This window comes from Hesperophylax consimilis, chromosome 14, assembly GCF_061612785.1.
Source record: "Hesperophylax consimilis isolate HC1 chromosome 14, BYU_Hcon_1.0, whole genome shotgun sequence".
Classification (NCBI taxonomy): Eukaryota; Metazoa; Arthropoda; class Insecta; order Trichoptera; family Limnephilidae; genus Hesperophylax; species Hesperophylax consimilis.
In genome coordinates, this window is record NC_142849.1 from 12391509 (window position 1) to 12405819 (window position 14311).

Genomic DNA, 14311 nt, shown 5'->3' on the forward strand with positions numbered 1-14311 from the left:
TCAATACACATCTCAAAATAAGCGATTTAATATCGGAAAAATATGAATATTCATAGCTAATCGATTATGTTTAATATATTTTATATCAAAACTGATAATAATTGTAATTTAATTGCTGAAAACATGAAAAAACCATCGGCAGATGCTAAAGAAACATGCTAGAGGTCCACATCTAACGACGGTTCGCGTCTGACTGGCTAGAGATTGGCGGCTGGCACAAACACAGCTGTGCGGTCGTAGGTATTGATGGTCTAAATCAAAATACAACTGCAGACGTGTGGATATCTCATGTTCCCGCATAGCAAATTAAAGTGGTACATCAATGGCGTGTCATTTCCTCGCTCACTCTTCGCGTATTAGTATCACACAGTTGATTGTATTTGTTCCCGATTTTTAACAAAAATCTGTGATTTTTAATTGAATTTGAAAACTATGTAAAATATTATTTTTTAATTCAGTGCATAAATGTATAATGGAGGAATACCTAAAACCTGAACCCAGAATTTATTATATTTATAGAGTTATTAAAGTTATTAGAAGCAATGTGTAATAAATACACACCACAGATAAGGAAAGGTTAATGAAGTAATGTGTCCCTGGACCTAACCTACTAGGGAAAAGAAAATTTAAGTATGATTATCTATGGTTAATGTTCATTCAGTATTTTTATTTTCTTCACGTTAACAAGTTGCCATAGTAACCTGTTATCATATTTTGTGAAATCAACAAGTTCCTTGTGTCTCCTTGGAAACCAAACAACTTTGACAGTTTTTCATTTTAGAAAAAAATCCCTATTTGTATTCAATTTTACTGCTGATAGATTTTTAATAAACAGCTGATATAAAATGGCAGAAAGAATATTAGCCACTGACGACACTTTGGTGAAATATGAAAACCCTGTACTGGTCACCAAACATCCAGACAAACATGTAAGTTAGACTGAACATTAATGATTGTGTGATTTAAGACAGGCTCCTCAATTCATAGAAGACCGTACTTTATAATAACCAGTCAAAGAATTAAATTGAAGAAAATAATACATTTTTGGGCATATCGGGCTTTTTATGACTAGATCGATCCCCATTCTATGCCAAAGTAACCAGCTGAATGCATCTTCAGTCCTTTTTGATCTTTTGTACTTACTTTTAACCTTCCCCATACTAACCATCCAAAAATTGCGCAATCAATATCAAATGAAACGTCAAAACAATATCTACGTTGGATGTGACTTGCGCATGTATTCTATGTATGTATGTCAAATGCATAAAATATCTGACAACAGATTAAAAAAAAAAGTGTTTTTTCCTGTCACAGGGGTCATCTGTAAAATATACGAGGGTGGTCTGAAAAGTTTCCGACCTAACAATGAAACAAGAATTTTTTTCTTTACTTTTTTATTTATTTTTCTGCATAGTCTCCTTGTAACTCTACACACTTCTCCCAGCGATGCTCCCATCTGTCTAACCCGTCCGAATAGTACTCGGCGTTTTTCTCTGAAAAATAATTGTTCACAAAGGTGATTGCCTCCTCAATTGACGAAAATCTCTGTCCTCCAAGCGCAGTTTTTAGATTAGGGAACAAAAAGAAGTTGCTTGGGGCTAGATCTGGTGAGTAAGGCAGACAGATGGTCAAGCAGTTTAAACCGGATTAAAACAGGATTATCTCTTTCTGCAAATGTGGCCGTTTTCCGCAATTTCTGCCTTCAGCTTGTCAAGTAATGATGCGTAATATGCTCCTGTAATAGTTTTTCCTTTTTGAATATAAGATGGTCAAGCAGTTTAAACCGGATTAAAACAGGATTTTCTCTTTCTGCAAATGTGGCCGTTTTCCGCAATTTCTGCCTTCAGCTTGTCAAGTAATGATGCGTAGTATGCTCGTGTAATAGTTTTTCCTTTTTGAATATAGTAAAATAAGATAACTCCATGACTATCCCAAAAAACAGTCGCCATTACTTTCCCAGCCGAGAAAATAGTTTTTGTTTTTTTTGGAGCCGGTTCCCCCTTTGCAGTTCACTATTTTGACTGTATTTTTTTTTTCGGGCGTATAATGGTATATCCAAGTTTCATCTGCAGTAATTAATCGGCCCCATAACTCGGATTTATTGCGCCTAAACTTCGCCAACAAGAGCGTTGGAAATTTTCAAGACAGCTTTCTCACGTCTAAATCTTGAAAATATGAGACAGACATGTTCTTTGGACATTTTCATAACCTCTGCTATCTATCTCACTTTAATTCGGCGGTCGTCTAACACTGTTTGGTGAAGTTTAGCAATGTTATCCTCAGTAGTTGCAGTTTTTGGACGTCCCGAACGTTCATCATCTCCCAAGCTCTTACGGCCACGTTTAAATTCAGCTGCCCAAAATTTCACCATGGTAAATGATGGTGCAGAGTCCCCATACACAGAGTCCAACTCATCTTTGATTTGTATTGGCGTATTGCCTTTCAAAAACAAAAATTTAATAACAGCTCGATACTCAATTTATTATATTTTCACAAAAACACAAACATCGACTCACTCAAACGACTGTCAACTTAAAACTGCGTGTCCAAAATGGTCGAAACTTCGGTGAGTAATTGTCAAAAGATGTACAACTACATTCACTAGCTTTTATTGACGAGTACCGCCATCTCTGCGTTGAGGTCGGAAACTTTTCAGACCACCCTCGTATATATAAAAATGAAATAAAGTATGGTTTTAAAACTCATTATAGTTTTTAAGTATATTTTTTGAAAAACCCACTGGGTTTTTTGGGTTGAGGAAAATCATGCCAACTCTGTAAAGACTCCCTCTCAGTAGGCTATCTTCCATCCTTGTCACAACTCCTAAGGTTTTAATCTAATCTTATTATTGACGCTTTCAAGTATTTTTTTAATAGTTTCATGTAAAAGATAAATGTTTTTATTAAATAGACAAAATTTGTCTTATTTAAAAATTTTAAGTAATAACAAATAGTAATTTTCCTGATAAAGGAAAAGAAAGAATCTCCTAGGCCAGGATCATCTGGTGCCACACAAATAGCCACAGAAACAAAGAAAGAGACATCGGAAATATTAAACGCCATCCTGCCACCTAAAGAATGGGAGGAAGAGGGACAAATATGGATTCAAGAGGTAAGTATAAATATAATTCTATGTCTGAAATAACTACTGATAATTAAAAATTTCGGTGGGATAATTCATTGATATAATATTATTATGAAGTAATTTGGCCATGTAATGGTTGAAAAAAAATCATTTAAATATATAGTAAATAAACTTAAATATGTAGTACTGGTCCAAGCATTGTACCTTGAGGGATTAAAAAATCTGAAATATGTGTGAATTGATCAGGTATCATCGACACCCGCCACCCGTTTGGACGTGATGAACTTGCAAGAAACCCTGGACACCAAGCTGCAGCAGAGGCAGGCAAGGGAAACTGGTATATGCCCCGTGCGGAGGCAGCTTTATACGCAGTGCTTTGATGAGCTCATTCGACAGGTAAGGATAACCATGTTTAAACATTTATTATAAAAAATAGGATAGTCGCTGTGATATGTTTCCGGAGGAATTAAACTTTATTTAATTATAACCAAGGTCAACATATTTTATCAAACAGCATGTGTATTTTATGTGACTATGAAATGGTTTCCAGGTCACAATTAACTGCGCTGAAAGAGGGCTGCTATTATTACGAGTGAGGGACGAACTGAAGATGACAATGGAGGCCTACGAAACACTCTACTGCAGTTCTATTGCTTTTGGAATGAGAAAAGCGTTACAGGTTAAAGCCATTGATTTATAAATTATATACTTGCTAATGTTGACCTTTTCCATTATAAAGACGTCCCCATCATCTCTATCTTCAAACTGGAATATTACATTTTGGTTACATTGATTCTAGAATTTTAATGTTTTTATGCATTTTCTTCCTAGGAATGTATACAGTAAGATGGTGTAGTTTCAAACGTGGTACTTCTCGTTCCTCTGGGTTTTTTCGCTTCAACTGGGGCACCCATTTATTAATGATTTTCAAAGTCCTATGGTCTGACTTTCGTTTCGAATTGCCAGCTCATCGCAACCGTGGTTACCTGAAGAATCTTAGAATGATTTTGTGCTAGTTGGATTATTGAGTTTATCGTTCATTCCAGTCGGAGCAAGGCAAAGAGGAGCTGCTCGAGCAGGTGTCGCACCTGGAGGCAGAGCGCGAGGGTCTGGAGCGGCAGTGTACAGAGCTGAAGCTGAAGTCGGAGCAGCTGGAGCGCCGCGCCGCCGAGCTGCGCCAGGCCGAGGAGAAGAAGAACCAGGAGAAGATCAAGGCACTGGAGAAAACCAACATGCAACTCAAAGTAAACAAACCTTGCACGTTATTTATCAATAGATGTTCCAGCTGTGCTTCGTGTCCAGATTTTCCTCATAATTACATCTTTCTCCTCAGTACTTCCTCACATAATCCCCGAAATGGGGATGCCATAGTCCTACTATTTCCAGGCACTTTACGGCTCGTTCTTCTGTGGAATGACTTTCTGGATTTTAGGTTATCTCCCTCCCACCTGACCCTTTACATAGAGATTACTAATTGTATAGTTACAAGTCATTCCTATCTTTATTTTCTAAGATTTTCTCCATTGTACCAAGAATTACCTGCAATAACTTTTAATTTAAATTGTGAATTTGGAAATCCCCATCTCCACTACTTCAGCCTTACAACCTACCTTATGCCTTATTCTCACTGGCTCCAGACGGTTGGGAGCAGTTGGGAATCTTGTGCAGTATTCACATAAAAAAGGAGGGCAAATGCAGAGTAGGGTATTTTCATTGCTGTTTTTATGATAATGAAGGTTTACTTAGTTTATTTTTATGTCGATGAATAAATTTTCTATAACGATTTATAATATGCCATTTTCGATTTGCCGCCTAAACGACATGACCTTTTTTAACTGGCCAACGTCTGGATTGATTGAGGGCTTTACAGTGCTGCCGTGTGCAGCTTATGAATGTTCCTGAAGATGGATTGGGGGTTATCTTAAATAATGAGGCATTTTCTCCCAAAATCTTCTAATTTTTATCTTTCAGACCAACAACATTACAATTACAATACATATAGGCTTGTTGTTGTCTCATAAAATGAAGACAAAATGTGGCAAGTAAGAAAAACTCATTCTTATTTCAAATGTCGATCATGTGTGACAAAGTTAGACAGTCAAAGAATCTGTGTGTATGAACCAAATAAACGATAGGACCGAGCGGCATTTTCATATTTAAAAGTTGCGTCGAATACTTCATTCTACGAGTGTAATTTGAAAAGTTTTCGGCCTTATCGACATAAAGTTGCTGTAGAAAAAAATTGTATTGCCGTCCGATAGATGGCCTTGACATATGTAAACCGTAATTTTTTTAAATTATTTTCATTACTTTGTTTATGGCACTCTTCCAAAGTTTTCAGCTGACATTGTCTGTCAACAATGGATAAAATTCCTTCATTTGAAAGGAAGGAAGACTCGGGAAATTAAAGATGAGTTTAACTCTGTATCCGATGAAATCCTCCCCTTCATTTACAACTGTCAAACTTTGGGTGGCCGAGTACAAACATGGTCGTACAAGCATTTTAGACGAGGAATGTTCCGGGTGCCCAAAAACCGCTACAATTGACGAAATGGTCGATTTAGTGCATCAAACTGTGATGGAAGATCGTCGATTGACTATTAATGATATTGTTGAGGCTTGTGGGATATCATCTGAATGTGTGGACAAGATCTTACATCAAGATTTGGATATTAGAAAATTATCCGCGTGCTTGGTGCCACGCTTGACCAAAAGCGTATACGGACGGACATGCCGCGCGAGTGTCTTAGCCTGTATCAAAAACATGTAGCGGAATTTTTGGAATCTTGGCCCAAGTGTATCGAGTTGCTTACGTCAAGAAATAAATTTTGTTTTGATTTGAAATATGTGTTTTTCTTTACAAGGCCGGAAACTTTTCAAATTGCCCTTGTAGATTACGGGTGTGACTGAGATGACAAGATACGCTTACTCACTTACACTAAGACGAATATGGAATACTGTATGACTCGACCTACTGCTAGTAGGTTGTCCTTCATATTCGTATATGTTCCTACGTTTGCTATTTCACTGAAATGAAAATCTTCAGGAAACAATAGAAATAATTGTATTTTTTATAATTACTATTGCCTTTATGTAAAAAAGAAATGTTATTTCTTGGCTTTTGTAATGCAAACACTTTCTCATCACACACATTTATGCATTTTAGTTAGAGGTAGCACACGACCTTACGCGATGCGTGACAGTTTAATACTAAAAGCACTACAATTAGCGTTTCCTTTGCTTGCCACTTTGAGAACTCTACAATGTATATATACGTATTGGAAAGTCATTATTTCAGATCGATATCTTCCTGACAAGGACTATTGTTCCTGCTCTAGGTGTTCAAAAACTCAATATATTTACATATTTATCAAATTTTTCTGCTTGCAGGCGCAGTTGGAAGGAATCATCGCCCCAAAGAAATAGAAGAGGCATTTTCTATGTTTACAGAAGGATTTTGGAATATTTTAAAGAGGGTTTATTTTTAATATTATGCATTATTTTCCCCTAACAAGATATGAATTGGGGCCATGTGATGAATTTTATTAACCATTTTAATAAAAGAAAAAAATATTTTTACAATAAATTGATATTTTATTTAAAATATATTATTCAATTATAATCATTCTACGAGTTACAAATTTATAATAAAAATAGTTTCCACATTAACCTACAGATATAACTTACTTCACTCATTCACACTCGAGATAATTCATTAAATTAAATGCAAAAGCTACAATTAACTTAAAAGTGCTTTTTTAATCATACTTTAAATTATATCATAAACATATGCAATGATTTCTGTGATGCTGGAATTAATCACAAAATTAATTGAGTTAAAATATAAAGATTGAGGGACTGTGGGAAAAAAAAACATTTAAATTGTTTGAATAATAATAACAGTGTGACCGCCTTAAAAAATATTTATTCCATTGTTAAATGAATTCAAATACATACAGAAAAAACACCATTGCAAAGGTTCCTATCAAAGATCAATGTTTTAACTTCTATCTTTACTATGTAAGTTTCCTCGAAATTGAAGAACAAGAGGCTGGGTTTGAGGGTGTTAAACTGCGCATGATATAATTAACCTTATGATTTGTACGTGCGTAAATACTTAACCATTTACTTAAGTTATTGACTTTTAATACTTGATAGGAATATGTATCTTTAAAATAAATTTCAACACAAAACTACACCATAACTTAATACCTTTAAAAAGATAATGCACATTCTAACAAAATGTACCTAAAAAGCTAGACTTTTTATAAAAATTATAACAATGTTCATTTGACAGAAAAAATACTGTTATAAGTTCCTATTCCGATAGCATGAATAACAAGAAATACTGTTATAAGTTCCTATTCAGATAGCACGAATAACAAGAAATACTGTTATAAGTTCCTATTCAGATAGCGCGAATAACAAGAAATACTGTTATAAGTTCCTATTCAGATAGCACGAATAACAAGAAATACTGTTATAAGTTCCTATTCAGACAGCACGAATAACAAGAAATACTGTTATAAGTTCCTATTCAGACAGCACGAATAACAAAAAATACTGTTATAAGTTCCTATTCAGATAGCACGAATAACAAGAAATACTGTTATAAGTTCCTATTCAGACAGCACGAATAACAAGAAATACTGTTATAAGTTCCTATTCAGACAGCACGAATAACAAAAAATACTGTTATAAGTTCCTATTCAGATAGCACGAATAACAAGAAATACTGTTATAAGTTCCTATTCAGACAGCACGAATAACAAGAAATACTGTTATAAGTTCCTATTCAGACAGCACGAATAACAAAAAATACTGTTATAAGTTCCTATTCAAACAGCACGAATAACAATAAATACTGTTATAAGTTCCTATTCAGATAGCACGAATAACAAGAAATACTGTTATAAGTTCCTATTTAGATAGCACGAATAACAAGAAATACTGTTATAAGTTCCTATTCAGATAGCACGAATAACAAGAAATACTGTTATAAGTTCCTATTTAGATAGCACGAATAACAAGAAATACTGTTATAAGTTCCTATTCAGACAGCACGAATAACAAGAAATACTGTTATAAGTTCCTATTCAGATAGCGCGAATAACAAGAAATACTGTTATAAGTTCCTATTCAGATAGCGCGAATAACAAGAAATAAAGGCTACGTTATAACTGAATTGACATATTATTCAGAACTTTATAAAGAAATAAAGTGTAGATAAAATGAATCATTATAAGACCTCTTCCTCCAGTTACAGTTACACTATGAAGTGCTTCTCAATTATAAACTTTACCAAACTGTAACATCCGTATCTTTAAAAAATAAACCAGTTTAATAATTAAAATAAATACAAATTAAATGCTTGTATTGTGTAATAAAATAATCGTAATTACATTTAAATAATAATTTGTACACATCTCTATACCACCCACTCTCTGATTAAATACACAGATACATGTTACTAAATAATATACATATTAAGGTGTACTTGGATCCATGGCTTTGTGGCTTTGCAATACTAACAATGCAAGGTGTCGCTTTCTGTTGTCAGAATATGTATACATATTTACGGCTAAATTTAAACACATCATAAATAGAATAGCTGCAATTGTTTATTTCTACAACACAAAGAGAGACAAAGACGGATGATTTGCTGAACACATCAATATTTAGGACAGGTTGTTTCATAGAATTTGAACAATTCATCAAACTTCAAAGTCAATTTTCAAGTTCTGTGAAAGAAAAGAACATGAATTTTAACTTTGAAGTTTGATGAATTATTCAAATTCTGTGAAACAACCCGTCCTTAGATTTATGGACAAGCTTAAGCTTAGCTTAGCTATTCAAGATCAATTCAATTAACAGTTTAAGGTAAATTAAAAATACCTTTAAAATAGAATTGAAACTATTTTTACAAGGGCGAGAATACTCTACACTCTATATTGACATATAAAATTTATAACATATGGTAGTAAAAAGTAGTATATTATTTTCAATGGTCAGGATTTTTAAAACAATACTTAGTAAACGGAGGTCTTACAGTATCAGAATATAACATAATGATATGTGAGCATTGTTGTAGTTTAGAAGAAACATTGACACAAAATGCATTAATACATATATATAATAATACATCATTCACACACACAAACACATCGTCATAAAAAATTCTAGAATAGTCTAAATTTCATAAATAATAAATTAGTAATCAAAACTATCATTGAATAGAGGAATGAGTAAATGGAAGAATACTTTTCATAAAATTGTTAAAGTTCATTCATTCATAAAAATAAAATGAATAATGAATTTGAAGACAGCACAACGAGAGTCATCTCTGGTCATTCGTTTAAAACATTATTTGTCACACAAACACACCGAGACAATATACTAATCAAGACAAACAAATTTATATAATTTTTCTTAAAAAAGAAATTTCCTATCTTTTAATTATTGACACTCGTAATTCCAAGAAATATACCAAGTCCATTACAAAAATTCAATAAAATCTAATTGGTAAACAAGTGGTACAGTTAAAAGGTAAATTTACAATATTATAAATTGCACCATTGACACTAATACAAATACACTAGTATTTCGTAAACATTTACAAAATGACGGCAGCACACACTCATACTGCCGACGGGAGATACATCTAGAAGGCAATCGATCGATCCTAGAAGACTTAGGTATAAAAAGTTTAAATACAATAATTACTTTTTGACGTTGTTTAGTTGCACCCTCGCCCGTCACTCACACTACAATTAGTTCTTTCCCTTTCGCGTCTTTTGTTTCTTCTTTTTCTTCTTGCCGGCGCCGGTTATCGTGGGCATAGTGTCGGCGGACGGCGAGGTGGGTGTGCTGACCGGCGTGTCGTCATTGTCGTCATCGGATTCGCATCCGTCGGGATTGTCGAGGCCGTTGCCGTTACTCTTAATGGTGAAAGTCGTGTTGAGGTCCAACCGGAGACCCTCTCGGTCGGGGGAAGGTTCAGTTCGCTGGACGAGGTGCTGCGGGGGCGCCACCGAGATGGAGGTGACCTGCCCTGCCATGCCGTCCAGCATGGGGTTCACCACCTGCACGATGTCCGTCTGAAGACTGTCCTGCTGCAGGCTGTCCGGCTGCAGACCGTCGATGCTGTGGAAGGCCTCCTCACTCAAAGGGCTAGTCGTCAGTTCCAGAGAGATTATTTTTTCTGTAGTCGTTTGCACCTGATTCACAAGATACAATTAAAAATTTGAAACAATTTTTTGATCGCTATTCAGGCAAAAGTCACCAACCCATATACACACGTTTTGAGATATCTGAATCTGAATGTTAGACAAATAATTGTATTTGATTCTTTTTAAATTTTTTTCTATTGTTAATTGAATTTTGCCTGTACTAAATAAATCATTGATTGAGTAAATAAACTATGATAGTGATTTGATGGTCTTATATAGAAATTGACTACTTTAATTGTATTTACATGAAAGTTAAAAGTGGTACAATTTACTTTGGAATATTAATCTAGAAGGATTGTAATATTACAACAAACGCAGAAAAAGTCATTATTTTGTGATCAACATGAAATTTTTCTCAACAATTCTACTAAAATTGAATTCTAAAATACACATTAAAATAACATTATGATAAACCAAACTACTAATGATTTTATTGTTGGTAAACTTTTGGAGTGTTGAGCGGTTTCCGTCACAAGGGCAGAATTAACTGGAGGGCTGTCCAAAACATAAGCAGGAGGAAACGCAAAATATCTCATCACCCCAAAAGTCCACAAACATAATACTACTATGTACATACTATTGGCCTCGAGATTCTTAAATCATTTCTACTTAATTCTTTTTATACAAACGAAATTGTGCTTACTTACGAAAGCTCAAAAAAGTGGACACTGGATAAAACGAGTGATGGACGGGTTGTTTCACAGAATTTGAACAATTCATCAAATTTCAAAGTTGATTTTCAAATTCTGTGAAGATTCTATCCAAGTTCTGTTACTATTTCAGTTTTGTGAAGCAACTGGTCAATAATGATATCATAATAGAACATGAATAGAACCCTCACAGAACTTGAAAATCAACTTTGAAATTTGATGAATTGTTCAAATTCTGTGAAAAAACCCGTACTTAATTGTATTCTTTAAAATAATCTCTTCATTGGAACAATCCTGTAATCATGAATGAATCTTATTTTGTCATTGGATGGATTAAATAAAATGAATGAACGAATGCAAAACACGGATAGGGGAATGTATTGAAATACTGAATTGAGAATGCATAGAGAAATTAAAGATTGAGAGGAGATTTGCATAGATGCAGAGTTCATAGTTTTCATCGGTTGTATGTATATACAAGTCGCCGATCGCAAAAACAGGACCAGAAATAGCTGCCATGAATATATTGTGAACAGAATGAATTATTCAAGGTTCATGTTGAATAAAATAAATAAGCAGGGATAGGTATAATCTTCGTAAAATCTCATGCAATGGGTTTACTATTTTTCACTTATAGGTGTTGCGAAAGGGTAACTAACTTTAAAACATGCGTGAATTAATGAAATTAGTGAATAATCTTAATGTGAGTTTGTATAAGATTATGTGTTTTTATAACCTTTGTCCCTTATCAGTTGGGGCATGCGGAGACCTACAAGCAAAACCCACCTAATAATTTGAATGTTTCTAAAAATGAAATATGTTTGTCATATTTCACATTTTGAAACTGTAACTAAAATTACACTGTTTTAACAAACATAATTAAAAACTAGTCTGATGATGTCTATGTAGAAAGTCAAAACAATTTTACCATGTTATAAAGATTTTATTATTTTAGTGTTGGAATAACTTAATGAGTATAACCTCAAATTGTAATATTTAATTATTGAAGACAATATTAGCAACTCTCAGACGAAAATTTGAAACAGAAAAATCAGTAAATGTATCAAAAATGAACCCAGGACCTCAGCCAGCTAATCCGACTCTATCCCCTTCGGTCATGTCTAACTGTATCATACTACCAACCATTATCTTCATTTTCGTAAAGCATATTTTTATTGGCTGCTATCTTTATGTATGATTGCAAGATTCTTCCTAAACTAAATGCAATCTAGATAGTGTCATGACTTTTCTACAAGTCTAGTTTTTAATCACATGTCAAACAAGCAATTGTGTTCATAGGGAGTAAGTAATGCTTGTATAAATTAAAATAAATATGTTATTATGTATATATATATAGCATGCAAATAAAAATATATTATATAATTCATACACCATTAACACCCATTTGTCCAATGTAACACAAAGAGAATATGAATATTTTACAGCTAAACCCCCAACCCAAGACAAGATAAAGTAATGCTACCTACATTGAATAAAAGGAGTCAAATTAGAGCATGCAAACATGAACATTTTCACACAAAGAAATGAAATCATTCACTATCACAACACACATTTTGAACTGTACAATTCTTATAAAATAGGCATTTATGTACAGAAAAACCAAACACATAGAATCCATTCAGCAATCCACAAAAAGCTACTTACACATTAGCATGTTCGTAAAATCAATCACTTTACAGTAGAAGCTGTGCCAGAATTGCCGTTATTGATTTGATATTTTTGTACTGTATAAGAGATTGTGAAACTTAAATTAAATTTTAATAAATATTTTTTGTGCCACCGTATATAAGCCATCTATACATAAATGCAGCCGGTTTGTTTGGACGGGATTTGGGAATAAGTTCAGCAAAGTCTTTACAATTGATTTCAAATACGTCAAGCTTTGATGGCACCTCAAGAAAGTTCCAAGTTATGTCAACGTACCTATAAAATATAGTCTTAAGTCCAAGGTAATTCAGGTCCGTATGTTCTTCCCGTGTATTGTCATTGTCAAATTTGTTTGTGTCAATTCATCTGTTATCTGGATATTAATCAAAAGTTGAAATGTCAAATAACAACGGTAAGAGTGCAGTTGTAAATCGTGAAATTCCTATCAATGTTAATTTTTCAGTCTTTTAGAAGTGTCATCGTCGCAGTCTGGAACATGTACGAAGAAGGACGACATAAAATAAGGTGTGACATATTTGTAAAAAGCTCTACATAATATTTTGACACACAGGCCAGGCACATAGTTATGAAACAGCGGTAAAGAAAAACAAATACATGTCCACAACCGACAGTGGAGCGGTTCAACAGGAGTTTGTGTGGTGTGGTTTGTTGGCCGTACCTCTTTCTCAATAAGCTTTTCGATATATTCGACGGTTCGTACTTTGGTGTCGCCAGAGATGGGGCAGACGTACTCTTCCGTTTTGGAGGTAATCTTCTCGTCTAACAACTTCTCTTTCTCCTTGATGGCGAGGATTGGTCCTTGCTTGGTGCGGATGGCAATACGAGGCACTTTCCACGGCTATAAAACAATCACCACGTCCCAAAGAATGGAACGGTTTTCACATCAGATCACATTGCTTTCCTTCCTTTTTATTCAACAGGACATTCGTCAACCACTTCAAGCAGACACATGTTATGAAAGGGCCTTAATGATTATGAAGCAAAGTTTCCTAGTTGGAACTGCGGGTAGCGTGATTGCGTGAATAAGCCTTAGTTCTATTATCCTCATTGATTCTCATTACATATTACAAAGCTGAGGTTTGAATATTAAGCTAATATTGAATGATTGTGCAGTAGCATACATTTTGTGCAAGCTTAGAAAATATTTTACCAAAACAGCGTAACAATCAATATTAGAGTTACATTTATTTGAGTCAATCATCACAACATAATAAAGTAAAGCCCTCTCATTGAATAATTAAATAAACCTTAACCTGAAAACATTCACAGTGAAAAAATGTTTGAAATATCTGGTGATAATTTTTAATTAATGACTAGCATGGATTATTAGTTTTTCTAATCAAAGTTTTTAACTAAAATAAAAACTACAGTCAACAAAGGTTTTTGGTGAAGATAAATAATGATTATGTACTCTAATAATTATTTAGCATAGTATGTCAAATTACTATAATAAAATCCTATATGAGCCTTGTGACTGACTCTATATAATGAATTTATATGTTAAATAATCTTTTGGGCATGTTACAAGCACAACAGAGGGGTGTTTATTACACTAGCTATGTATTATGATTTGACAAACATAGTATTAAAACATTCAACCATCACAATGTTAAACCACAGGAATGACAAACACAGATTTTGGACATACTAAATTTATGG

The 14311-nt window shown here is 33.9% G+C and overlaps 2 protein-coding genes across 9 annotated transcripts in view; one reads left to right on the plus strand and one right to left on the minus strand.

Moving 5' to 3' along the window:
• The first annotated feature begins 845 nt into the window (after positions 1-845).
• On the plus strand, positions 846-6611 carry Dnali1 (Putative inner dynein arm light chain, axonemal Dnali1). Of its 2 annotated transcripts, none has more exons than XM_089639519.1 (6): positions 846-933; positions 2981-3111; positions 3331-3480; positions 3635-3763; positions 4131-4328; positions 6475-6611. In XM_089639519.1, the coding sequence occupies exons 1-6, from the start codon at positions 846-848 to the stop codon at positions 6508-6510; spliced, it is 732 nt and encodes a 243-aa protein (XP_089495645.1). In that variant the 3' UTR covers positions 6511-6611. The 2 variants fall into 2 exon arrangements, with proteins under 2 accessions (XP_089495645.1, XP_089495646.1); XM_089639520.1 differs by having other exon boundaries at positions 846-929; positions 2977-3111.
• Positions 6612-9850: 3239 nt separating this feature from the next.
• The window catches only part of scrib (scribble planar cell polarity protein), a 412544-nt gene continuing 408083 nt past the window's right edge, over positions 9851-14311 (minus strand). For 5 of the 7 annotated variants that reach the window (XM_089639515.1, XM_089639514.1, XM_089639517.1 and 2 more), the window contains 2 exons: positions 13311-13490; positions 9851-10301 (listed from right to left, as the gene is read on the minus strand). In XM_089639515.1, coding sequence (XP_089495641.1) covers positions 9855-10301; positions 13311-13490 — 627 coding nt within the window. In that variant the 3' untranslated portion in view covers positions 9851-9854. The remainder of the gene's footprint in view (positions 10302-13310; positions 13491-14311) is intronic. The other 2 variants (XM_089639516.1, XR_016303147.1) reach the window with 2 other exon arrangements.